At 40.6% G+C, this 26,539-nt stretch overlaps 1 protein-coding gene across 11 annotated transcripts in view; it reads right to left on the bottom strand.

The window, feature by feature from the left end:
* NEDD4L (NEDD4 like E3 ubiquitin protein ligase) overlaps nucleotides 1-26,539 on the bottom strand; it is a 164,340-nt gene that overhangs the window by 88,250 nt on the left and 49,551 nt on the right. For 4 of the 11 annotated variants that reach the window (XM_056323094.1, XM_056323095.1, XM_056323096.1 and 1 more), the window contains exons 3-5: nucleotides 14,284-14,365; nucleotides 8,741-8,779; nucleotides 5,957-6,010 (exon numbers count right to left, since the gene is read on the bottom strand). In XM_056323094.1, coding sequence (XP_056179069.1) covers nucleotides 5,957-6,010; nucleotides 8,741-8,779; nucleotides 14,284-14,365 — 175 coding nt within the window. Of the gene's footprint in view, nucleotides 1-1,209; nucleotides 3,908-5,956; nucleotides 6,011-8,740; nucleotides 8,780-14,283; nucleotides 14,366-26,539 lie in introns of those variants that run through there. The other 7 variants (XM_056323093.1, XM_056323091.1, XM_056323087.1 and 4 more) reach the window with 6 other exon arrangements.

Genomic DNA, 26,539 nt, shown 5'->3' on the forward strand with positions numbered 1-26,539 from the left:
GGCAAGGGATATTTTTTTAAAGAAAACTTTAAAAATAAAAGCTTAGGGATACTTTCTGATTTTCTACTCACAATGCCTACAGAAAAGCTAAAATGAAGGTTACACTGGAGTAACTTGGAGACTCAGATTTTTCATAGGAAAGCTGCAGAGTCATCATACAGCCTTGCTGCAGTGAGCAGCTGTCTTTTATGCTACCTTTCACTGAACGAAGGTGCAGGAGAACGAGAACACACAAACCATGAAGAACAAAATCTCTTGTAGTGAATCCATTTTCACAGCTGGAGACAGAGTGCTTACTATTCTATATACAGCATCACTGAGCTTAGGAACTCAAGCGGGCAGTGTTAAATTGCACAGTAATGCAATTTAAGCAAATGACTAATCTAAACCCTTAAGTTTCATTCCTACTTTGGTCTTTTAAAAAGCAGCTTTACAACATAAAGCATCAGTACCTTCCCATTATAACATAGAAAACCCAGAAGATTAATTTTGTCATCTTAAAGCAAAATCAAGGCAAATACAAACAACAGGACAGTTTACTAAGTTGTGCCAACCCACTTGTACATTCTTTGATCAGGACTTCTGGCATACAGAAACAGAGGACACATTTTTAATTACCAGAGATGTGTCCCCCCCGTGCCCCCCCACCAAAAAAAAAGAAATTACTGTGAAAGGCAGTGTTTTTTGGTTTTTTCCTAACTTCTTGGTACCTAATCTAAGTCAATATCTTGATTGGAATTACTGTAAGATTTCTACAGTCTTAGCTAATATTGCATTACAATACATACTTTAAAATCATGCAGAGGTACACATACACATGTGTACATTATACTTAGAAGGTGTAAAAGTATTTGGTTTTAAAAAGTGTGCATGAAGAATTCTTCATGCAGCAAGGTCTCAGCCAACTATATTAACATGAACACTTAATTTGCCATTTGAATGTTCTGATTTTTCAAAATCTTTCCAGCTGATGTAACAATGACTTAAGAAACATGTGACATTAAGATCTCAAAATATTACACTGGATGTAATCACAATGGAGAGCAAAGTTACGTTAGATTAGAAATAGAGATGATTTGTGATTTGCTCCAGAGAAATGCAGACCATTCTAGCATTAACAATGAAAGTGCTTCAGTTGCCTCAAGCCTAGAAGCCTTTGCATGGCAATTCTGTACTTTAGTAGCATAGCATACTCAGCATCATACTTACTGCGGTACTGGCTGCTATAGGACCAGGGGTGCCGTGACCCTCTTTACCAACAACCTGATTTTGTTCTTCAGGACCACGGGAGACAAGAATTCTGAAGTGCTGCTGCCTTGTGTTCTGATCTGGTCTGATTTTAAACAAGCATCCCTGCCCTTGAGGAATCCGCTCTACTGAATCGCTTCTAGATATTTCTGACCCGTTCCTGCCATTTCCATGCAGTTCTGAATTCAAGCCATCAGCTGTGGGGCTAATTTCTTCTGTTGGTGGTTGGACAGGGTAGGAAGTACTCCTTTCTAGCTGTATCCGAGGATACCTGACCAATCTGTCCCCTTTGGTTCCAGTAAATCCAAAGTTATATTCACCTCCTGCATCTGTACCACTTGTCTGTGGTTGCTGTAACTGGAGAACAAAGAACTTTTTCCCTGAATTTGCTGAAATACCTGGCACATGTTGCAAAGACCAATGCCGGGGTTCAGGGGTGGGAGCATTATTTTGAGCATCAGTACCAAAGGGTAGTAGAGTAACCTGAGGCACGTCTGCACTTGAAGCCCGATGCTGAATCCTCAGACCACTTATGTTTAAACCTGAAGCTGCTTCATTTGCCTCACCTTCTTGGGTAGTTGATGAAGCATCCTCACTCTGGTTATTGGAAGGAATAGTACAAAATATTCTACGATTACAGCAAACAGTCCCATTAATATGTTGCCCTAACTCTTCTGTCAGCCTGGGTGGAGAATTTTCAGGAGTCACCTCTGGACTGCTTGGAGAAGAACGGTTTTCAACAGGGGATGCATAAAGTTCCCTGAAGTCTGAGAATTTACAAGGAAGTGCCTCCTCAGGAGATTCCAGAGTTGCGCACTTGTCCGTGCAGCCATTCGCAGCTTTGCGCTGAAGAGAGATCTGCATTGACGAGCTTCTCATTGGACACGGATCAATACTGTTCAGCAGCTGAGGAATAAACATGGATGTACTCCTTTTTAAGGAGCCCACTTCTTGCAAATCGCTGCCACCACCATAATCTGCTCCGTGTTGGGAGAAAGTGTGAGGACTGTTTCTTCTTGGCAAAGTGTGGAATGCCATGAAAAAGTCATCTTCTCTCTCCCGGTCGAGGATCTCTGATTTGGGGGCTGTGTTGCTTCTCCCAGAGCCAAAATGAAACCGCAGCCGATGGGCCATGGTTTTACAGAGAGAAGAAAAGGAGAGGGAGAACAGCAACAATTCAGGCACTGCCAGAAGTTAAAAACCAAAGACATAAACTCCAAGAAAAAGTGTCCCATCTGACAAACTGTTAGCACTGCAGCCCTGATAGCGACAGATAGCAGAAATAGCCCAAGTGGCAAGCAGCATTCCAGGCATGATTGGGTAAGAGCACTCAGTGCTCCTACACACTGTGACATAGGGTAGGATGGTGGGAGTCACGTGGCCTGGTTCCCTCTCTCCAATGTAAGCTAGTGGGGGTTTTGTTTTTTCTTTTTTTTTTCTTTTTTTTTTTTTTTTTTTATGCCAGCAAGAGCCTGAAACAGCACCTTCACAGCTGCTCCTTTTCCATCAGAGAGGAGTGGCCCCAGTGGGAGAGCTCTCACAGCTGACTAAGGCAGCAAACACACTCGGCACTGCTATAAATCTAAACCACATCATATTCACAAGGCACATTCATATAAAGTGCACACACAAACTTAACTACCACAAAACCACTTAAATTTAGTGTTAAAAGTTTAAGTCAACTCCACATGCAAATTAGAAAAATTACTTCAAGCTTAACATTTTGGTCTGTTACAGCATTAGGCTGTCATGGCAGAACATGAATAAATATAGCACGCTTATGCTTTCAATTTTAACTGTGCTCATAACATGATTAAGCAAGAAACTTCTTGCCTTTAAAAAGCCACAACTTTTACACTGTCTCTACAAACACAATTTAACCTGCACTACCCTGCACAGTCCCTTTTAATAATTAAAAATCACAACAAACAAAGCAATCATACACATGGCAAAGATTTCTCACACAATAAAAACAGCAGAAATATGCAAGATTGCAGGAGAGAAAGTTTCTTTTTCAGTTTTACCAGGCAGTAAAGACAAGGGAAAACCAGAGACGGGTGTTGCATGTCGTTTTGTACTGATTTGTCTCAAACACTGTACAGAAACTCTGCCCATTGCTGGCCAGCCTCCAGTGAGAAAGTTAGCAATATTACCACAAGTGCAATTGCCAGCATGGAATAGTGTTACACTCTCCAAGAGTCAAACACCTCAGAAAAAGAACAGACAGGATACACCAAAATGTAAAGCAAAGATCCTAAATCAGCTCTATTAGATTGCAGAAATCCAGTGGTCTGAGGATACTCACATTTGAAGTGTGTTCACACTTGTTAGCTAGCATGTACTAGAAAAGAAACTGTTTACCATGAAGTGTAGCTTCGTTGCAATACATGGACATTTGTTCCCTAGGAGAACCTGACAGTGTAGATTTTGTCAACAGCTCTGAAAATTTGTACATGGAGGGTCAATACTCTGTCTAGACATTTAAACCTCTGTTTGCAAGCAGCTTGTTTTCAAAAGACAGAAAAAGACCAATCACAAGACAAATGGAAGCTTAAAACGATAGAAGTGCCAGCAGCCAGCACAATCCCCCATTGTTTTAAGTGGACTATAAGCCAACAAGAAAAACATGAATAGCTTCAACACAGCAATAGTACTGCAGATTGCCTTGTGGAAGCACAGTTATTAATATTATTTTATATTATTTTTCAGAGAAAACATACTATCCAAGGACACAGTCTCTCTTTGCACCAAAGATGAAGCTTGCATCGTATATTCTTTATTTTGATTGGGGGACAGGAAGGAAAGGATGTACTGCAAAGATAGAAAGTGCTTTGCTAATTGGGAATATGAATAAGAAACAAAGTTATTGTGATAAAACCATGCAAGTATTGACAATAAGTATTTCACAGGAAAGCCAAAATAATCAGCTCAATGTCTTCTCATTCTGTAAACATCACTTGATGGAAACCTACTGCTCTAAAAACCCCTAAGTACTTGCTTTGTCAATAGCTCAGAACACCTTCTGAAAGGAAAGCAACAACTCCTAAGCTACCTTTGCAGGGAGGTTATGAGCTCAAGGGCAGACTGTCTACAGGAGCAGGACCACAAGAAGAAACAGAAAACAGTTCAACCATGAAGTAGTACCGAAAGTGTCAATATAAGGCCAGAACTGCATACAGTCACTTGGAAAATCTTAAGCAATATATCTGAAATGTGTATACCAAGACTCTTCTCAGCTGTCACTGCACATAAGATTTTTCTTCTGAACCGCCACTCTGTTTCCCCATTACCCACAGCCGTCCCGATGCATGCCACCACCTCTGTGGACCAGTGAAGCCTCTTCCATGAGCTCCACTTTGCCCTTCACACCGACACAAACCTCCTTCCAACATCCCCCAAGACACATGCAAGCCACACGGTAACATCAGCGCAGTCCTGAGCCTGGGCTTACATACTCTGCCTCACAGTTACAGTTACAGGATTTCTGCTTCAGTGTTTGCATCAGCTAGTGGGGGAAGAGGGCCTTAAAGCTTGAAAGAACTGACAGATGATCTCCTTGAAGTTCAAAAGGTATAGGACAGTTATAATAGTGCAAGTGGTCGTTACGATCATTATATGTCAATAAATATGCTCACAGTCAGCCCACTCTAAATACACAGCACCACAGATTTACTGATTTACTTCCACCTGAAGGAGGACATAATCATTTTGCTCTATGTCCTCTTTTTCCCCAGAAGATTACGGCTTTTATGTTTTTCTTTGGTCTGCATTTAATAGGAAGACAGAGGAAAAGCATATACTGTTTTTAAAGACAGATGTTTCCATACTGAGGTTTTTTTGAATAAAAAGATCTTCACAACACTGATCCTAATCTTCACAAAGGAAACAAGTTTACTAGAGTTTGTACTGCACCCAGCCAAGAAAATGCTAATACCTGATCTCATAAACAAAGAGATGGCGTTACAGTTTTTGAAAGACAAGAACCCAACAAGTCAGTCACCCAATATGCCACTGCACTGGCCTATTTAACCTAGTATGTTCAGAATGACAGTATCACTTATATCACGTATGTCTGTGTGGAAATCTTAACTACATCATAACAAAAACAAGAACCAGTAAGATGCTGGAATACTTCTCTAGAAGAGCTACTGCATCAGACAAATTAAGTTCAAGACCAAAACCATTAACAGTATGCTGAGCATTATAAGGCAGAGAACTGAAAACATAACAGAGAGGATTATTTTGCTGTTACCTTAGACCTTCATACACCTGCACCTTGGGTGCTCAGTACTCAGTTCAGTGCAGCTCTGGTAACCACATCCCAAAAAAGGATGCCAAAGTATTAAAAGGTACAGGAAAGAGATGCCAAAATGATCAGGGGATGAAGCAGCTGCTTTGTAAGTGACTAAAAAGGTTGGGACTGTATTGGTTTGCAGTGGAGAAGCCTAAGGAAGAATATGATGAGGTTTTCACTGTCAGAATACTGGGTTAAGGAGGAACATTTTGGTCTGACCCAACAGAGTACTACTTTTGCGTTTAATGCTCTATTAGTCCCAAACCCAGATGCTTTTTATGCTTCTATCTGCATTTCTTAGCACACTTACTTAAACAACAGACAGAAATACACCTTTCAGATGTGCTACATTTCATCAGCTGTGTTAATGCAGAGCCTTGTGATTAGTAAAAGACAATCAAGACAAGCACTCACCAATCTGTTTTCATCAAACACTTCAAACAGGAGACGATGATTGGTTGGGTTTACCTGTAAGAAAGTTAAAATAATGTCACTTTAGGTTCATTAGCTTGATGATAACAACATATGTGTACTAGTTAATACAGCGATTAAACCAAGGCAAACAGAATAGGACTAACAGGTTTTATGAAACTCTTTAATTTAAACTGGAGCACTAGAACGCTTTTCTAAACCGCAGTACAACTAGAAATAGCCTAGCAGTTAACATTAAAAGATCTTATTTACTATGTTCAATGCAAGACAGTTACTGCATTTCTCTTTCTGCAGAAAGCTCCGAAGATGAAAGGGCATGGCTGTGGCACACCACTGAGCTGCATGCAGCCATACCGTAGAGAAGAATCTGGAGAGGACATCCCCAGGCAAATCAGGCTGCTTCTCCCTCATGCACCACACACCCCACACAGCCCCACGTGCTGCAGCCAGGAAGGGCTAATGGGGCAGCTTCAGCTGCCCTGGGCACACCACAAAGCTAACTTGGTCTCAGGAAAGGTGGCCTGGCTGAAGTGACAAGCTCTGTGTTTTGGGAACAAGTCCCAGACTGGACAGACTATCAGGACTCCCAGATTCTTTTTGTTTTACAGCAGCAAAGCTCAACTCAGCAAGAGTTTTACTGTATTTATTTCAGGATTTCACAGTCATCTATATGACTGTCTGTCACTCACCATTTATCTATCACACATGCCTGTGGAAAACCCAACAGAAGGTTCTCCGACACTTGAAAGCAGCAAATATACCTCATGAAAATTATTCACATTGCAGTAAATTTAAGCAGAAAGACCACCAACATTTAAAAGGAAAAAACAAAGAACTCTAGCAGGAAGACAAAAACAGCGACTATTAAACAAGAAAAAAATTCTATGCTATTTGATCCACTTGATAGCTTTTTTCAGAAAAGTTTTGTAAGCCAGGTTAGTATTTCCAACTTGTTTAATTAAGAAAATTTAGTAATAGTATTCCACAATAATGGATTTTCAAGGTGTTTTAACAGAGCTTCTATGGGCTATACATGTCATCTAAGCAACACAAATTGTGGCAGTTCTGTGCATTCTCTTTTACTGGAAAAAGTAAATTACTAAAAAGGCTACCTCAAATAATATCAGTTAAAATTATAAGCATAAATATACCTAACAAGCTTGCTTAATCCTGAGCAAATGTATTTCACTTTAAAATACATGAATTCGCTCCTTACAGCCTTCTTACTATTCTGCATGTTTATGAGACCAGTATTCATAAAGATGGGCTCACGGTGCTGCGGTCATCCATTTCAGAAGCACTTATGCAGTTGGGATCAAATTTGGCAGAGCCTGAAGTATCTTCAAATAGATCAACAGTCTAAAACTTACTTTCACTTCCCTTTCCTGTGGAACAGTCACATTTGTGAGCTCCCTGGATAGTTTGTGCTCTATGCTGAAGGCAAGGCATTTGAACACTTCACCAGAAAATTCTCCCATAGTAGGGAATGACTTTCTAGTAAAATTACAGTATTAAGACTCCTCTGTATTTTTACAGGCATGTAGCTTAATTTATCTCATGGTAGAGCCACTTCTGTAACAGGGTGTGCAAACATCAAAAACCATTGTGATGAAAATAGAAAACCTTCGGTCCAGTTGTAATTTAGTGTCAAGACAGTTCCTATGGACTCCATGTAACTTTTAAAAGTGTAAGTCTGTATTTTCCCCTCTGAGTACATTATAAAAATCAAAATATTTCACTAGATAAAATTACTTTAGATGTGTATTACCCAGCTGCAAAACCTAGAAAAGTTATCTGGTACATGTTTAAACATATAAATTCCACTTAAACCTCAAAAACCTGTGTATTAACAATTCTGTTGGTGTGAACTATCTATCTAAAGATCCTATTAGCAAGACAGTCAATTGCTAATACTCTGTAAAAAACGTTCAATACGGTACCGGTTTTTAACACTAAAATGACATCTTTTCTCAAGCACTTGTTTAACATTAAATTTTACAAACCACTGAAATTCCACATAACCTTCTCTTGTGAAAGCTACAGCTGGGTTAAAACTAAGCCATTTTTCTTTGGAAACATTTTCAGCAACTAAATAACAAAGTTATCACCCTTCTCATTTATATTATGTTTGTTTTGATAATCACTATTTTAACACCTCCTTTACCACTTTCAAATATTTAAAGATAATTTTTCTGATACAAATCACTCAGTTTTAGGGATAACTAGACTTCAATGTTAAGCAAGAACTGGAAAAATTAAAATGGAATGACGGGGAAAAAAAAAAAGCATATTTTGCCCTTTTGGCAAGTAACATAAAGGCCAAGAGAAATTACTTTTTTTTATCTTACTTCTCTACTTTTCTTTTTCATTATTTTTTGCAATGATAACTTAAATTTCATATGACTTTTGGAAATAACTCTGATTATTTCCTACTGCATTAACATTTTATAACCACAGCAAACATGCTCTGCTAAAAATATGTTTTCAAGTAAGAATAATTTTTTTTATTGGTCAGATGAATTAGCTCATAACTTACTCTAAATAAAATCTCAAATTGTGAAATTGTCTATTTCTAATTAATCTTATGCCAATTTCTGCTGATCATTCCATCACTACAGGAACAGAAGAGCACTAACATCAGGATAAGCCTTTTAAATGTAAATATATAAACAACAAATAAAAAATGAGTTTCTTCTCAACCTTATAAAATACCCTATAATTAACTGTATATGTTATAATAAATATTGCAAGTAAAGGGAAACTTACTCTAAAATAAAATTCTTCATTCCATTTTGGATTCAGTGTCTGTAAAAGAAATAAACATTTACATACTAAAATTTCTTTAGGTTTTCCATTTTGCAATCATCAAAATGTGCATGTAAGTGACAATTTTCTAGAAAAAAAGAGAAAAAAGTATGTCATAAAAACTTGAAAAAAAATACTGCCATCAAATTATTTAGAAATTCCCTACTGAGCAAACCAAATGTGGGAGGAAATTCGAGTCAGATTATCCTATAATAGATGTTAAGTATAAATAGGGTTCTATGAGTAAAAGGCAAATGCTGAGAACCTACAGAAATAAAACCTGAAGACGTTTCATTCTCAAGATGCATTTAAACCCCGATTAAAAAAAAAATGTATTTCTTAAACACAAGGCAACTTTAGGGCTACAAAAATAAGGACAGAATTATACTGTAAATAGGAACACCTCCCCCCCCCCCCCAAAAAAAAAGAAAAGATTATTTCCTTTGAATAGGTGTGATACTCTTCTTAATCTCCCTCAGCCTGTAGAGGATTTTAATTCTTTTTTTTAATAACCTGAATAAGATACGTTTATAGACTGCAACCTGAAGGGAGATCAAGCATGAAATAATAAATTGATTAAAAAAGACATTAGAACTACAAACAATAATCTGGGCAATTCAAATTCGGATAAGTTTAAAAGTAAGTATGTTATGTCCAATGGTTTGTTTTCACGCCAAATCATTCCCTCATTCTCTCATATACTAGAGATTTACCAGAAGAGCTGACAATATGAATTGACTCTACACCCACCAGAATTTTGTTATAGCAGAGGAGAATCTTAACTCCTTGATATAGATACAATAGATTTATCATGTCCAGGATGCAGTAGCCCTCTATACTGCATTCCTCTACAAAATGGAAATACAGGAGTCATACTGTAGGTCTGCATGCAGTCCTAGGATCACACATCATGCTGACGGCTGTACATCCTCCCTTCTGCTTCAAATTCGGGCTGAACCTCAAGCCAACATGTATGTGACTAATTATCAATGAAATTTGAAAACCTTGTTCTAGGAAATTTAGGGGGGGGGGGGGAAGGACAAAAGGAAATAACAGCATAAAAAAAAGATCAAACTCTAAACCTATATAGACAGCTATGCAGGTGTTAACAGTCGTACTCTCAGAAAGGTTTTACCTGCTTATCCTAAACAATCTTATGAGAAAGTAGGAAAATAGGTCATAAAACACTATTGTAAAGGGTAGAGAAAAAGAATAAAATGAGTGTAGGTGAAGGGCAGGGATAGGGGTTGAGGGCACAGAGAAACTTTCAGCTTTTTTGCCTTGAGAGAAACAAACGTATTCAGAAGAAAAAAAAAAAGTAATAAAAAAAATTAAATACTTGTATTCATCAAATGTGGCTGTTATTGGCAAGAGAGGTTCCATGTAATTTAACAAATGAAGCACAGTCTCATACTACATTTGAGGGCACTACTGTCCATCAATAACACATTTATTTTGAATGCAGCTTAACCACAAATACAAATTTCAGGAAATATTTGATGTATTAGGCAGCACCATTTTTGGTAAATGCCTTGGTAACTAGCAGAAATTTCCTCCACCTTGCAAGTCAGGCAATTAGTAGGTCAAGTCAGAAAGTACTAACACTGGAATCCTAGCAAAGGAGAAAAACACTGGTAAGGAAAGGCTCCAGACATAAGTGCATGAATAAATTCATAAAGGATATTAGCAGGAAAACAACAACAAAAAGGCTCATCAGCAAAAAGAGCTACATCCTAAAAAAGGCAAGTATCGTACAGATAAAGAACTGCCAAGAGTCAAGCTGAGTTAGATCTTCCACAGGATATGAGAACAAACACGAAGGTTTTTCAACCATCCAAATAAAATGAGAACATGGAAAGAAATGATGCTACTAAGCAATAAAGCTCAATGGGGAGACTAAGCATATTTGGATATGGGAAATTATATTTAACATTACATATGGGAAAGGCAGAATAACTAAGAGGGTTTAGTACGAAGATAGAAGTTGTCACAACTAATGTAGAAGTGAGGTCTTCAGAGCTCAGCGCAGTAAAATTGAGGAAACTGGTTAATCTTCATCCAGAATTTTGGAAGAATTGACATATGAAATCACAAGCCCATCAGCAGGAATTTGAAGAACATACTTGGCATCTTACAAGATCATAAGATGGCAAAGAGCAAATACAGCTTTTTCTGCTGCAAAAAGAAGAAAGCATTTCTAGCAGGCTATTCAAAACACAGCTCCAAAAGGAAACACAAGGCATTAATCAAATCTTACAGTTGGAATAACTAAATGTGTGGAGAGAAGCAAATCAAAACAAAAGGCCTCAGAAATTCAACACAGCTACATCATGCCAGATGAATCTGAATTTTTTTCTGATAACTATTTTTTCAGAGTAAGGAAACTGTGCATTTAATCCTTTTGGCTGTAGCTAAGCACTTCAATACGGCTAGGTCCCGCTGTACAGTAGGATACGTATCAAGACGACTGCACAGGTAACGTAAAAGGAAAATAAAAAGGGGAAATGCAGTCCCTTCTGCCTTCTTGAAGGCACTCCTGCAAGACATAAGTTACCCATTTAATCTGAGGAAGACAAAACCAAGTAAAAATAAACTAGTGAAAGGTTAGACGCCATCGTATAAAAAGAAAAGTTACAGAGCTGAAGGAGTCAACTGGCAGTCTTTCAGAATCACCTGAGATTGATTTTGCTCGGTATTTTTTCATTAATAATTTTCATTCAAAAATCAAGATATACTAATGGTGTTTGCCATTTATGAAATAAACAGATTGCAAATTGCATAGGAAGAATACTGCTTTGAGGGCAGAAGTCTTGAGATGAAATTTAACAATTCAAACCAGAAATCACTAACCAGAACTTTCCAATAAATGAGTTCTAACTATTATGGAAATTACTGAGAAAGTCCAGGCTTTAAATGACAGTTACAAGAAACAGTGAAAAAAGGCAGATGCAATCACAGGAATCCATTGTCATCATCTCATCCTCAGCCCTCTGTCTACAGTTGGGTGGTTGTGCAAACATCATCCTTTTTCTCTCCCTTCCTAGGGCAGCACTAAGATCCATGAGTTCATCTCTTCCTTGATACATTCAATACAATACTTTTACATCTATACTACTTTTTATTTTTTAATGATTCATGGTGGTCTCTTCAGAAGCTTTGTTATCCTCCTTTCACATGGATCCAAAGCTGGTAAGTATTGCTTCAGATCAGCACTGACGTTACAACGTTATTTTCAACCTAATGCTCTCATTTCAACCTCTCCTAACTTCTTGCACTACAGCCATTACATTTTGAATGTGTAGGAGCCAAATATGCCATGACTTTCATGCCTTTATACCAGCAACACCTTTTCAAATAAGGATGATGCTATTCTTAATAAGAAGTAAAAAAAAAAAAAAATTAAAAGAGGAATCAGAAATTGAATAAAACTCTGGGTGTGATCACCGTTATTTCCTAAGAAGCAAGGTGGGGGTGGGGGGAGATAAAGTCTTATATCCATGCCACTCTTCCTGTCTCCTCTCCCCCCCTTCATGGATTTGCTACAAAGGATTTCTCCTGAAAGCCAAAGGATCCTTGCACCTTCACGACCTGCCTCATATCCTCTCTGCTATCACAACTGTCCTCAGTTTTAGTCACAAAGTTACAAACAGTTGAGGATCTCCAAAGGTCCCTTCCAACATCTAGACTTACACTACCTCACATTGAAATTCTTCCATTTCATTGAAGTGAAAGGTGAAAGACAAAAACCTCCTTCCCATCTTCAGGCATCTGCCCATTAACAGAAGCTACCATACTATTTTTAAGACAATAAATAAGCAGTATAAGAACTAGACTTGTCTACACAGTCATTTTTCAGTAAGACATTATTTTCAGTAATCCTGAAGCATACATTTTGCAAACATGCCCATGAAAGCAAACGAACAGGTTGTTCATAGGGTGCAACTGTTCAAGTGCCTCTGCCTGCCACCGAGTCCTCTGCAGATGAAATGAGTTGCCATTTTGTAGCTGGTAAAGTCTACTCCCGCACCACTATTGATCCAAAATTACTACAGTGGTCCAAATTGTTTTTTAAACAAGAAAATAAACCTTCACCTACAATCGTTATTTTCATCTACTCCTTATAAGAAACATTTATCACTACACAAACACAGGTGTACTGATTTAATAGTTTCTCATTAATATTACCATTCCATGAGACAAAGTAGTTAGTCTCACACTTCAGCAAGAACACCTTAGTTAAAATTATACCAGAATTATAATAGACAGCCTAAAAATGACCTCTCAAGCCTAAGCATTTTCCATTCATATGATTTCAAGAACAGGACTTGATTCTATGCAACTATGTCCCAGGAAACAACATAACAACAAGCACATACTACAAAAACAAGACATGCATATCGTAAGAAAGTCTCCCACATACTTGTATGGAATTGGCAATAAATCTTGAACTTATTTAAGGAAACAAAAAAATGCCACAGTCCATAGTTTTACTATAGAAACAAACTAGGTACTCATTTTTTGGAAAAGTTAACCTTTTTCTCACAAATTTTAATGCCTAAAAAAACTTTACATAAAACTAAGCTGGATGAGCTATCAAGATTAAAATGATACAATAAATGTAAAAATGCTATTACCAAACAAGTGCCAATGGCTAACCAGAAAATGCTTTACAAATTACTTTACTTTCCAATATCAAACATGCCCTGGGTCCTGTGAAAAGTTCTGCCTGCATCTTCCACGCTACCAAGATTTCATAATCAGTTTTCTCATGACACCTAATGTTCTGATTTTAGAACAGCATCATTCTATTTTGTATTTTCAATAACAAAATTCTCCTCATTATTCTATTTTGCAATATTGATTTCAATTGAATCATTGTTGATTCTAAATATCTTCATAAAAATGACAAGTTGTTATTTTTCCCTTTATTTTCATATGGATTATCACTTTTTTTTTCTCTCTGCCATCACTACCAGTTAAAAAAAAAAAAGATAAAACCAAAATAAACCCTTCTAAAATTTTTAAGGCGCTGATAATGATAAATATCCCCTGGTGGAATTTTTGTTTTGTGGAATGAAATTTAGAAACCAAATAAAAATTAATTTTTGTTTTATTTTAAAATTAAAAATTTTCAGTGTATTTCCAGGCTTTTCTTAGAGCATATCTTCTGTCATTTGGCTACTTTAAATTCCCATATTAAGAAAAAGGAAATTTTGAAAGGGAACATTAAAAAGTGATCATTTTTACTTAAAGTCAAATAAACAATAATTTAAGTTCAGTTTCTTAGTTCTTTATTTCAGCTATGTCTTTCATTAAAATATGACCTTGATAAAAGAAACAGTGAATGATGTAATGAGATTTGACAAGCCAAGCAAAAAAACCCATTATTCAGTTGCTATACATGTATGCAACAATTTCAGTGTTGTGTTATGTCATAGAATTGCATTCCAGTATTCTTAATACTTCTAAAACAATGTAATAAAAGAAAACCAGTATATACATACCTTTTTAATAGTTTTTGTCTGCACAAGAGCAAGTTCTCTGTTCTCATCCGCTACATACAAGGAAAGTTTCACATATGGGTCACTGCAAAAGAAGTTGTCATAATTAATGAAAATATAATTTTACAGCCAAATATCATTTCAGTATCAACGTGTCATTTAATTGGATAACAACAGCAGCTCTAAATACCTCTAGTGAAAGTGTTTTCAGTGAAACCTAGTAACTGTAGTAAACTACTGAAACTTTTAAAATATGTGTTTGAATATGCTCGGTTAAATACTGACCACAGCATTAAAGATAATTTAACTTGCAGCTTTGTCCCATTGCTATGGACAAGAACCACTTGGTAGCTCATTAAGGTGAGTCCATTAGAATGAGTAAAGTAAAATTCTGAGCCATGAGTTTTAGAAGATGCTCGCTGTAACTAACCATTTGAGGCTGAGAAGAAAGGGAACAGGAATTACCTTGAAGAAGTGGTTCTAATTTTATTAAACCATAAAACCCAGCTGCATGGCTATCATCGGCGATACCAGTGTGCCCCTTCTGTCCATCACCCCTGCCCAGATCCTGAGCTCTCCTACCCACGCCATGGGTCTCCTCCTCACCAGCTGGTCCACTGTGGTGCTCACTGCGAACAGATGCTTGTACACGCATCGCACAGGCAATCCAACTCCTGAGTGCCCCCCGAAAGCTATCATGGACCCTCTCCCCATCTAGTACCCTTGCCTGGACCCAGGGCCTCCTACTCACTGTGGCTGGTCCAGCCTGGAGTATGCTAGTGAGCACCACATCTACCCTCCCACGCTTATCAGCTCTGGGGGAGATACAGACTCTCGGGGAGATACTCTGCCCCCCAAGAGCCATCACCCAGATTGTCACATCAGTCTACGGTGTGCTACTCAGTAAATATTTACACATCTCCTTTGATACACAACTAACTACTAAAATTAAGAAGTGATCTTTCAAAATGGTTCGTCTTCCAACTCCAGTCACATAGCTCAACATTATCTCTCAAATATCTATCCTGAATAAGCCCCATTCTTAATTTTATCTTTACTCTCTGTAGATATTTATAAAATCTGTATCAATTTCTAAAACATTCACATGCAGCACGCCATGTTAAAAGTCACGCAGTTTGCTGTGTTAGTAATGAACATTGGGTAGAGAAATAACTGACTGAACAGCATTTCAATTGCACCAACAAAAGGTACAAGTGAACATCCAAAGTATGAGGCAGAAAAAGGAGAACAAAACCTTGGCACTCTAAGCCAGCTGTAGCACAGTCAGACTTATAGTCCCTACAGAAATGCCTCTACATGCTTGATGAACTCTTGAAGAAAGGACCTGGGGGTGGTGGTGGACACCAAGCTGACCACAAGTAAGCAATGTGCCTTTGCCACACAGAAGGCTAATGGTATCCTGGGGTGCAATAGGCAGCACATTGCCATCAGGCCGAAGGAGGTGATCCTCCTCCTCAGCTCAGTGCTGCTGAGGCCACATCTAGAGTACTGGGGTCCAGTGCTGGGCTCCTCAGGGCACAGGAGACGTGGACATACTGGAGAAAGTCCAGCAAAGGGCAATAAAGATGATTATGGGACTCTCGTACAAGGACAGAGAGAGATCTGGGACTGTTCACCTGGAGAAGTCTCAGGGGGACATTATCCATCTGTATAAAAATACTTGATGGGAAGGGAGCCTGTCTCTTCTCAGTGGTGCCCTGGGCCAGCACAAGACACAACGGGCACAAACTAAAACACATGAAATTCCATCTGAACACAAGAAACCTCTTTTTTTACTGTGAGGGTGGTCAAACACTGGAACAGGCTGCCCAGAGACTGTGGGGTCTCGGTCTGTGTCAATATTCAACCTCAAACTATACGCATCCTGCTTTAGTGGCCTCTCGTGTCAAGAGAGCTCAATTTTCCACCTCAGAGTTGAGAAACACCTTCACTGTTAGAAACTTTAAGAGAAATGCACCCTCTGTTTTCAGAGACCCTATTCAATGATGCAGCCATTAACCCTGGGATTACTCTGTACTATCAAATGACAATTTGCCCCTGAAAACCAACCTTGGTCTTGGGTTTCTACTTCAAAATACAACTTAACGGAAACAAACTTTTAAATGAAATCTAAAATTTTTCAAACTGTAAGAAAATCATTAAAATCCAGATATGGTTGAAGTTATGCATTGAATCTGTGGTCTTTTCTATGGTAAAGTATACAAGCACAGGTAAAAAATATTAAATGTTACCAGAATAACATTTTTATCTTCTGACACCCTGTAAACAGTAGAGCAACACTTCAATACCATCACATAGAAAACGTTGTTTAAATGCATTATAATATTTACTGATCTATTTCTCCATCAATTTATTCACGTTCATTTTCAACTGAGTACTATATACTCGAAGAGGGTCCCCCGTGGAGAGTCGGCCAAGTCACGACAATCACACCAATATGGCTACATGCCGTGCTCCCTTTATTAAACAAACAGGTCATATTTATAACTTAAACCGACCGCTCACCCGACTTTACACACAGGTGATTGGATAAAAGTCTCTGGTCACGCGGGCGTCCGTGTCGCTGACCGGTGAGCATGCTGCAGGCGCCTGATCAGAGTGCACCAATGAGAGTGTGTGGATTCCGCGGTTCCCAGGACTTGCTCTGCACCTGGCTTCTTGTTTGTGCATAGCTTGTTTTCTTTCTCACGCTGCTTGTTCCCAGAACAATTTAAAGTTGCTCTGCAGCTTCAACTAACAGGCCTGGGTTCTCCAACCCGGACAATGGTAACATATGTCCTCGGTCCTTTAAAAATCCCTCTATATATCCCCCTTTTTCTTTTTGGACAACCCATGTCTGTTTCACAATAGATGTTAAACCTTTCTTCAAACAAGAAAATAAACAGCTAAAAACTAAAACCATTACAATAATGACTATAACAAAGCATATTCCTTCCATCAATAATGTCTTTAACCAACCTGTTATGCCCAGTCCTCTCAACCATTCATCGAAGGGATTATCATCAGCAAGAATATGCTTCATGTTTCCCTGCAGTTGTGACAACTTCTTGTGCATCGATATGGAATGATCGGAGAGGTTCATACAACACATCCCTTCAAAATCCTCACAACCGTGTCCATGTGCTAACAACAAAAAATCTATTGCAGCCCTATTTTGTAACATAGCATGCCTAACACTATCTACGTCAAGCGATAACAAACTTAAAATCTGCAATGTAAGATTAAATTGTTTCTCTCCCCAGCACGCTAACCTTCGTATATTCTTAGCATTTAATGCAGCCATTGCCCCCGGCATAAATATGGAGGCCAGGACATTTGCTGTTACAGACTGCAGATCGACTCGGTCATTACATGTTTCATCAAAGGTGCGCAGTGCCCTCCGTGATCTATGAGATTGTGGAGTCATTTTCAATAAGTCTTTCATATGTGGAGCAAACAAAGTCAAATGCCCTAAATAACATGGTCCACCGACAGGATGCATAGTTATTCCTGGCCACGCTCTGTCCCCACATATCAGAAAGACTCCCGGTGGCAACTGATAACCCCCTGATACATTTACATGGAAACCCCCAGTTTTCAATTCACCCCAAATAGGTGAACCGGTTAAATTTTGAAACCCTGTATAAAAACCCCATTCACCTTGACGTTTTAGCCATAACTGCCACAGCTCACCACACCAAATTACTCCAGTGCCATTCACGGGCTGAAGTGGTGATGACATGTGGGTACAGTCTGCCATACCAGTTGCAGTTACATTAACATATTCAACAGGTACAACGCTAGCCAATAGGTCTAACTCCTGCAAAGGTAAATGATATGGCCGATTTAAATTCTCAATAATCATCTTCTGCCACGCTGCATTACGCACAGAAGGCCAAACATATTGCCCATTTGGACTCATACATGTACCATTCTGATTGGAAGTCAGATCCACTGTTTTAACATTCCAAAAACCATCAAAATTTGTTTCATTCTCTTGCAAGGGAATACCAATTAAACAAGTTCTATAGGGGTTGTCTGCCTGTCACAGACTTAAACAAAAGTCTGTTACTCCCGTGATGTTTGCCCATGTCACCCATATGTTTGTCCTAGGCAAGATGTCAAAAATACTTTGGCCAGTGGGTAAAAAATTCAAGACTGTAAACCAAGTCCACCACTCAAACATGTTTACTCCTGCAATTTCCACTTCCCCACCCCACCCTCCCCCACCCTTTTTTTTTTTTTTTTTTACAAATTCCAACCCACACATCTGTGCTTTCACAGATTCTGATGATGTATGCTATCTCCAATCAGCATGGTATTGCACTAGTCGTATGCTTTCTCTTGCTTCATGCCCAGTTACTAATCAAACACATACACTCTTTACACCATTTACATTTAAGCTTTGGCTTACAGAACCGTTTTACCCCACATAGCATACATTGGCACAATACCCGTGGGTTACGTCCCTTACAACATAGACAGTTTACTCTGTCTGCTCGCTCTGAGTCTTCACTTCCGTCTTCTGATCTTGACATACAGGTCGCACAAACTTGCTAGGGACCCATATAGGTCCTTTATCTGTGGAGATACAAAAATAACCTCTACCGATAAATAACACCGGATTAGGTCCTTCCCATACGCCTGAAGCCATATTTTTATACAGAACATTCAAACCAGGAACTGCAGCTGTTTGGTTCCCTCGCGCTGTTTGGTGATGTATAACAACAGGTGGTCCCTCTCTACCCTCCCTAAGGGAGAGATAGTTTAAGGTAAACAACACCTTAGTCAACCGTTTAGTTACGTCTATGTCCTGCCATACTCCCTGTCTCTGAAGATAATCCTTCAGGGTATGGTTTGCCCTTTCAACAAGTGCTTGCCCCGTTGGGGAGTGAGGAATCCCTTTGAGGTGTTTAATTCCCCCAAGTTGTCACAAACCTAGAGACTCGTTGACTACTATACGCTGGACCATTGTCTGTCTGTATTTCTACAGGTACTCCCATGACAGCCAAACAAGACATTAAGTGTCTCTCTCCACATGTAATGCCTTTTCACCGGTTTGTGCAGTGGCCCATATAAAATGAGAATAGGTGTCAATTGTGACATGCACATACTTAAGCTTCCCAAAGTCAGGTACATGTGTTACATCCATTTGCCAAACCTGAAGTGCCTTCAGACCTTTTGGGTTAGTGCCCACCCCTAAACCAGGTCCATGATGACTACATTGAGGGCAGGAGCAAACAATACCCTTTGCATCTGCTATGGGTATTTGATACTGTTGATGTAAAGACTTTGCATTCTGATGAAAAATCTCGTGGCTGTTACGAGCTTCTTCAAACTTATTTGTTGGAGGGGTTATTGCCAGAGAGCTGACTGCTGCATCAGCTCTAGCATTACCTTCGCCCAAACCAATGGTCCACTGATGACTTCTAATATGCATAATACAAAATTCATCTTTTCTCTGTCGAAGAGTACTACGCAGTTGTATAAACATTTCACCAAGATGTTGGTTCTTTGTCTCTCTCAGCAAGGCATCTTCAATGCGCTGTACTACACCAACTACGTACAATGAGTCTGATACTATGTTTACAGATGTGTCGTTCCATCTTCCCAATGCCCAACACACTGCTTTCAGTTCTAAGGTTTGAAGGTTGTCCCCTGGTTCACCGGTGATCATGTGTTTCTGCCACTGATTATCAGATTGCCAAACACACGCAGCCTTCTTCATCTTTCGTCCTGCATCTGTAAACACCGTTGGCCCTTCAACTGGTCTTTTTGAGCATACCAGTGTATTGCGAGACCATTAATGTTCTAACATCTTCCAGAGAGGTCCTTTTGGCCGGTTGTTGTGTACAACACCTGTATAGCCCATCAAGGCTTCCTGTATGGCTGTTGAATGTCTCAGGAGCCACTCAATCATCACCACGGACTGGAATACTGATATCTGCTGGTTCAGTCCCATCAATTTCAACAATCCTGTCTCTTCCTTTTCTCACCAAAGCTGCTACTGCTTCAGGATGACTTAAAATACGATGTCTGGGTTGCAATGGCAAAAACAACCACTCTAAAACGATCGCCATATTTTCCCCCTTTTTCTTTTGCCATTGTAAAATAAGGGCAAAAGGTGAAGTGGCAACATTACAAACCAAAAAAGATAATGGATGATTCGCCATTCGGCGACCACACCAGCCAGTCTCAATCTTGTGGGACACAACTTCCAGGACAGCCCGCTGTTCTAGTGAACAATTTTGAGGACTGTTGGCTTTGGTGCCATGCAACCAGGATCGGAACAGCTGCAAATCATTGTTAGTGAGTCTCTTTGTGTGTCATCAGGGTGTAAGGGAATCGTGAAGAAAAAGTCTTTCAAGTTTATATACAACAATTTGCCAATTCTGAGGGGTCATCATAAAAGGTGGAAGAGCAGGTTGCAACACTCCCATCGCTAAAATCTGATCATTAACCGTCCGTAAATCATGTAAGAGTCACCATTTCCCAGTCTTCTTTGGTATCACAAAAATAGGAGTATTCCAAGGACTTGTAGAAGGTCAAATATGACCTACTCTCAGTTGTTCCTGCACCAGTTCCTCAGCAATGCACAGCCATTCTTCTGTTATCAGCTACTGGTCTACCCAAATTGGCTTTTCTGTTAACCATGTGATCTTCAGTATGGGTGGCTGCCGATCAGTGGCCATGGTGCTAAATGCTGATCAGTTGTCATAACTAGTCCCAATTGTGACAAAACATCCCGTCCAATCAACCCAGATAATGTGGGTGGGAGTTGCATTACGTATGGTCAAATTACAATAGCCTGGCCATCTTCAAACTGCAATGTAATCAAGTCTTTACTCTGCCTCAGGGCTTTTGCACCTCCTACTCCTACCACTCGGGTGATTGGAGCTTGCAGTTCCCAATTCTGGGGCCATAGATGTTGATTAATGATGGTGACATCTGCCCCGGAGTCTAATAGAGGTTCCAGAGTAATTTGCTGACTGCCTTTCTTCAACTGAATCTTCTGATATGGTCTTTGATTGAGGTCTAATGTGAAACACACCTCAAGTCCGGTAAATCCAAAATCGTCTTCTCCTCCCATCTTAGATGGCTGGCCTTGTTGTCCGAGTTGCTCATAGGATTGTCGATGCGCAGCAAGGCTGTAATAGGGAAGTATTTGAGCAATTTTACTTCCTTTTGGAATAGTAACCGGTGGTTGTAATGCATAGACCATAACTTGCACGTGTCCTGTAAAATATGCATCAATTACTCCAGGTAAACAATTACTCCTTGCCTTCCTGTTGAAGATCTCCATAATAAAAGTCCTCCAACTGGAGAATTCACTTTAGACAAAGGTCCTTTTACTTCAGTTGGAATTAAAGTCACTTCTTTATTATTCAAAGTTACGTCTACTGCGGTTGCCACGTCCACCCCGAGGCTCCCCCAAGTGGGTGGGACACGCTGGCATAAGAGACCACATTTCTCACCTGCGTTGTTGGGGCCTGTACTTGTGTCTTCACTCATAAACCCGACGCGCTGCATGTTTCCCAACCTGTTATATCTACAAACAGCAGTAGCATGTGTATCTAAGTTACATTTGTGACACCAAACTGTCTTTGAACAAGTACGCCTCATGTGTCCAGATTCACCACATCGATAACAAATACCAAATCCTGATTTACCATTGTTCCCCTTTCAATGTCCACCTATATGATTTGTTAAGGCTGCTGCGATTATATGCCCTTGCTCCCTCAACACAGCAGTAAAGGCAGCCACTTGGTTATTTTTTTTTCCGCCTTCATAGTTTCCAGAGTGTTAACTATCGACCGCCACGTAGCTCCTAATGCTTTAGTTTCTTTTCCTTCTTTGCCTCCCTCGATCGTAGTATCCCAGAGGAAATTTCCCACTTCTCTCCATTCCGCAATACTAAACGCGGACTCGGGGATCTTATTCTTTTTTCATGCCCAGCGATCTAAAGGCCTCCACTTCTGTCTCTTTAACACCCTCCCCTCTCTTAAAGAGGATGCTAGTTAACAGTTTAATTGCCCTAATTCCATCGCTGTCTTCTCAGAGCTCCCCCCTCTCACAGAAAAGATATCAACGGGGAAACCCCGCCGCACTCGTTGCGGTCTTCCGTAGTGCCCCCCCCTCACAGAGAGGAATTCAGTGGAGAGCCCTGCCACAATTTACTCTACGCGGTCTTACCACCGGCGGGGGTGCGATCTGCAGCTCTACACCGAACTCTGGGCTCCGCTTTTCGCCTTCCAGGTTCCGCCCGCCTCGAACCTCCAGCTCCCTAATCAGACAACTTCCCTTCGGGTCCGATGCACGGAGACTGCCGCACTTAAGCGAACAGCATTTAAGCTAAACCGCGTTTAAGCAAATAAATGGGTCCTTGTTTGGGCACCAGATGAAGAGGGTCCCCCGTGGAGAGTCGGCCAAGTCACGACAATCACACCAATATGGCTACATGCCGTGCTCCCTTTATTAAACAAACAGGTCATATTTATAACTTAAACCGACCGCTCACCCGACTTTACACACAGGTGATTGGATAAAAGTCTCTGGTCACGCGGGCGTCCGTGTCGCTGACCGGTGAGCATGCTGCAGGCGCCTGATCAGAGTGCACCAATGAGAGTGTGTGGATTCCGCGGTTCCCAGGACTTGCTCTGCACCTGGCTTCTTGTTTGTGCATAGCTTGTTTTCTTTCTCACGCTGCTTGTTCCCAGAACAATTTAAAGTTGCTCTGCAGCTTCAACTAACAGGCCTGGGTTCTCCAACACTGACAATGGTAACATATGTCCTTGGTCCTTTAAAAATCCCTCTACATATATTTATTCACAAAATAATAGTTCTAGGGCAGCACATCCATATATCTACTCCAAAACCTTTTACAAAGGAGCCCAAACCTGCAATCCTCTTCACTGTTTGGAAGAGTAAGGAACAGAAAAGGAGACCTAAACCTTGGTCACCTATCCAGGGTCTTTTACTTTCGCTACACAGCTGAAAATTTAGCACATTTCCTGATAGAAGGTAAATTAGAAAATATTTCAATAATACCTATTCATAAAACAGTTCAAGGACATTTTATTTCCTTCCCAGAACAAGAACACCAGCATCTTGGTTTTCTATAGCCCCAAAAGCATTAATCTGATAAAACTGCTGCTTTGTAGAAACATAATCAACATCACACCCAGCACAGCTTTACTTTTGCTAGAGTAGGAAAAAGATAAAAAGAAGACAGAGCGGATTGTTCTCATAATTTTGCCTCACCCCTCCTTAGGTACAACTGTTGCACCCTGTCACAAGGGCTACATGCAGGCACACACTTGCAGACTCTTTGCAGTCCTAATAAGTCTACTAAAAAAGGGAACCAAAAGTTATGTCTCCCACCCTGTCCCCAACTCACCCGATGATGATTTCGTAGCAAAGCCCTAAGAATACAGGGGGACCAGCTGTTTCTTGGCAGCCAGTGTCCAAAACAAAGCTTTGGGCTGAGAGTGCACATCACTTTCCTCCCCACAGTAGTGGAACATTATTTATGGAGTAATAATACATGATTGCCCCAGGGAAGGGAAAAAACAAACCAGGCTTTAAAGCAAGACGGAGTGGCAGCTGCACAGTCACACAGGCAACAACCGTGCAGACTCACCAACATCACAAAATGGAACCTATGCACTTGGGCTAATGGAAGTCTGGGTCCATAAGCTCATTCAGGACAGCACTTTGTGGACCCAGCACCAAGTCTGGCACTACCAGGCCCTTGAAGCGGTGAACCTGTTCCTCAGCAGGGCTCTTGTCTTTGTGAAAGAAGGCAGCTACAGTCACCTCTAGTACACCTGCCGATCAGCATCCAACACACTCTACCCTCAACACCCCTAATCCCCCTCTGCGCGGAAGGCATGTTAAGCCCGGCTTCTGCACCCCAACACCACAGGTGCCAGCCCAGGAATCTTCCAAGGCAGAAACAGAGAAACGAGTAGTTACAGCATCTTGGTTAACTTTGCATCAAAAGATCTAATTTGGAAGGATAACCCAGAATTTATTACCTCCTAAAACATGGGCAAAAGTAGCTGGGTGGATGCCTGCCTTTCGGGTAGCAAAAGCAGGCATCAAACAATGAATTGCATGCCACCATATTCAAGCTCTTTGAGACATTATTTTTAAAATTTCAAAAATGGAGCTCACAAGTTAGGACAGGCTGAGATGCATTTATATCCTGCTTTTTATGCCCACAAAGAGTAACTGGGATACATGGAGCTTCCTGGAAAAACTCATCTTGACTGAAATATATCCCCTGCAAATACTAAGCCTGCATCAGGATTTCCACTGAGGAAAGCAAGGAGGGAAACAACTCAGTTCTTTAGTTCACCAACAATGACAAATGCATGTAGAATCTGTTGGTTTTTAATGCACATCAGAAGCACTTAGAGCAACAGAAACTATATTGGCCAGCAGAAAAATTAAAAGCACCAGAACAAAAACTAACCACCAAGTTATACCTGCTCCAGTTACTCACAGAGAAGTCAGGGGGAAAAACACCAGTGCTAAAGCAGTTATTTTTGGAAGTATCTGCATTCCCCTCTACTTTCTTCTCTCCATGTTTGCCTACACTGCAATGGCTCATGCTGCCCATAGCTTTCTACAGATCACCACCTGAGCAGCTCCCATGCCTTTACTGCAGCCACAGCCTCCAGCCAAACCACTGCCCGGGGGCTGGCTGTCCCCTCAGTCCCGCTCTCCTGGCTCCAGAGCTGGGGAGAAGGCATTTGCCCCCTCACCACAGAGTGGGCACAGGACAGGGGCAGCTGCTTCACTGAGGGGCATCCACGCAAATGGGGACGCACCGATTTGTCCCCCATCGCAGGCTGTCTTTAATTGACCCTTTGAGGAAAAGGCCTCAAGGGACACCAGCTCCCACTAACCAGGAACAGCTCACCTTTTCACCCACAGCTACAGCTACACCAGTCACCGCACACAGCCGATGGAGAGGGTCCCCAACATCAGGCAGCTGTGGTCCTCCCGTCCCTTCCTACTGCAACCAAGTGATATGCCACGTCCTGGAGCTACCAAGCAGCTTTAACCATACATTCATTTTCATCCAAACCACCCCCCTGAACCAACATGCTCGCCCTTCTGCAAGAAAACAGACCCACGCCATTAGGGCATAGCAAGTAACAAACAGGACCACAGCAGCTGCTACTTATATGCATCAACATGTGCTGCTCATCAGCAATTAACTGTTCTCAGCCCGTTATCATTAGTACTGACCACACATGCACACCTGGCTGCTCCAATTCAACACCCCACTGAACTGCTGCAGAAAGGGCTAGGGTTTATGAAAAATGCTTCTAGCAACTTCATTAGGTTTGAGATTGTTACGTAGCATCAGAATCTCCACACATCTTGTATCAATAAAAAAAACCCAAACTGTTGTGCTACCAAGATGTGCAAGATGTTCCTCCAAGTTTTCTCAGGGCAAAAAGCACTGTTCACAGCCCTTGTATTCCCTGTTTCACTGGTCTTGCCTTCCATAAAACTTGAAGCGCGTTCTTAATCACAAATTATTATTTTGTTTATGTATTTATTGTTACCAACTAGGTGAAGATTTGGACAACTTCAGAGGAGCAAGGAAACAGCTGGGACAAAAGGTAAAGCTGCAGGAACAGAGTACTGTCTGGGGCAACACAAAGGCCCGCACACCACCTTCACCACTATTTAGGGTTTGCTGCTGCCCCCGCTGTCCCCTCCTGGAGAAACTCAGGCCAGCACTGCCAGTGCTGGCAAGTACCAGCATGGCTCAAGCCAACTACCCTGGGCCACCTCATGCCTGCCACAATCTGCCCAGGGCTCCCAGCACTCGGATTAGTCTCTGTCAATTCATGAGAAGTTACCACACCTTGTTGTCACTCAAGGAGATGCTCAAACCTCAAAATTGGTTTTGTTTTTCACTTACATACATTATTGGTTCAATTGTAATCTCTGTAAAAGCAGAAAAAAAATCACTGTGGTTTCTTTAAACGTGCAAGAACTCCCATGTACTGGACAAAGACAGAACAGAAAGATGGTCCATGGCCCTAAGAGGGGACAGCCCAAGCATGAGATCAGATACAACAGAAACAGATGGGTGATTACAAGGAAAGAGCAACCACCACCAGGCAGCACGACAGGATATATATCAGCACTGGTCCCTTTGGCTGTTAGCTAGGCATTTGCAAGATTCACCACCAAAACAGTGTTTTATGATGACCAACACAGCTGAAGTACAGTA

The sequence above is a fragment of the Falco biarmicus genome, chromosome W (genome assembly GCF_023638135.1).
Source record: "Falco biarmicus isolate bFalBia1 chromosome W, bFalBia1.pri, whole genome shotgun sequence".
NCBI lineage: Eukaryota > Metazoa > Chordata > Aves > Falconiformes > Falconidae > Falco > Falco biarmicus.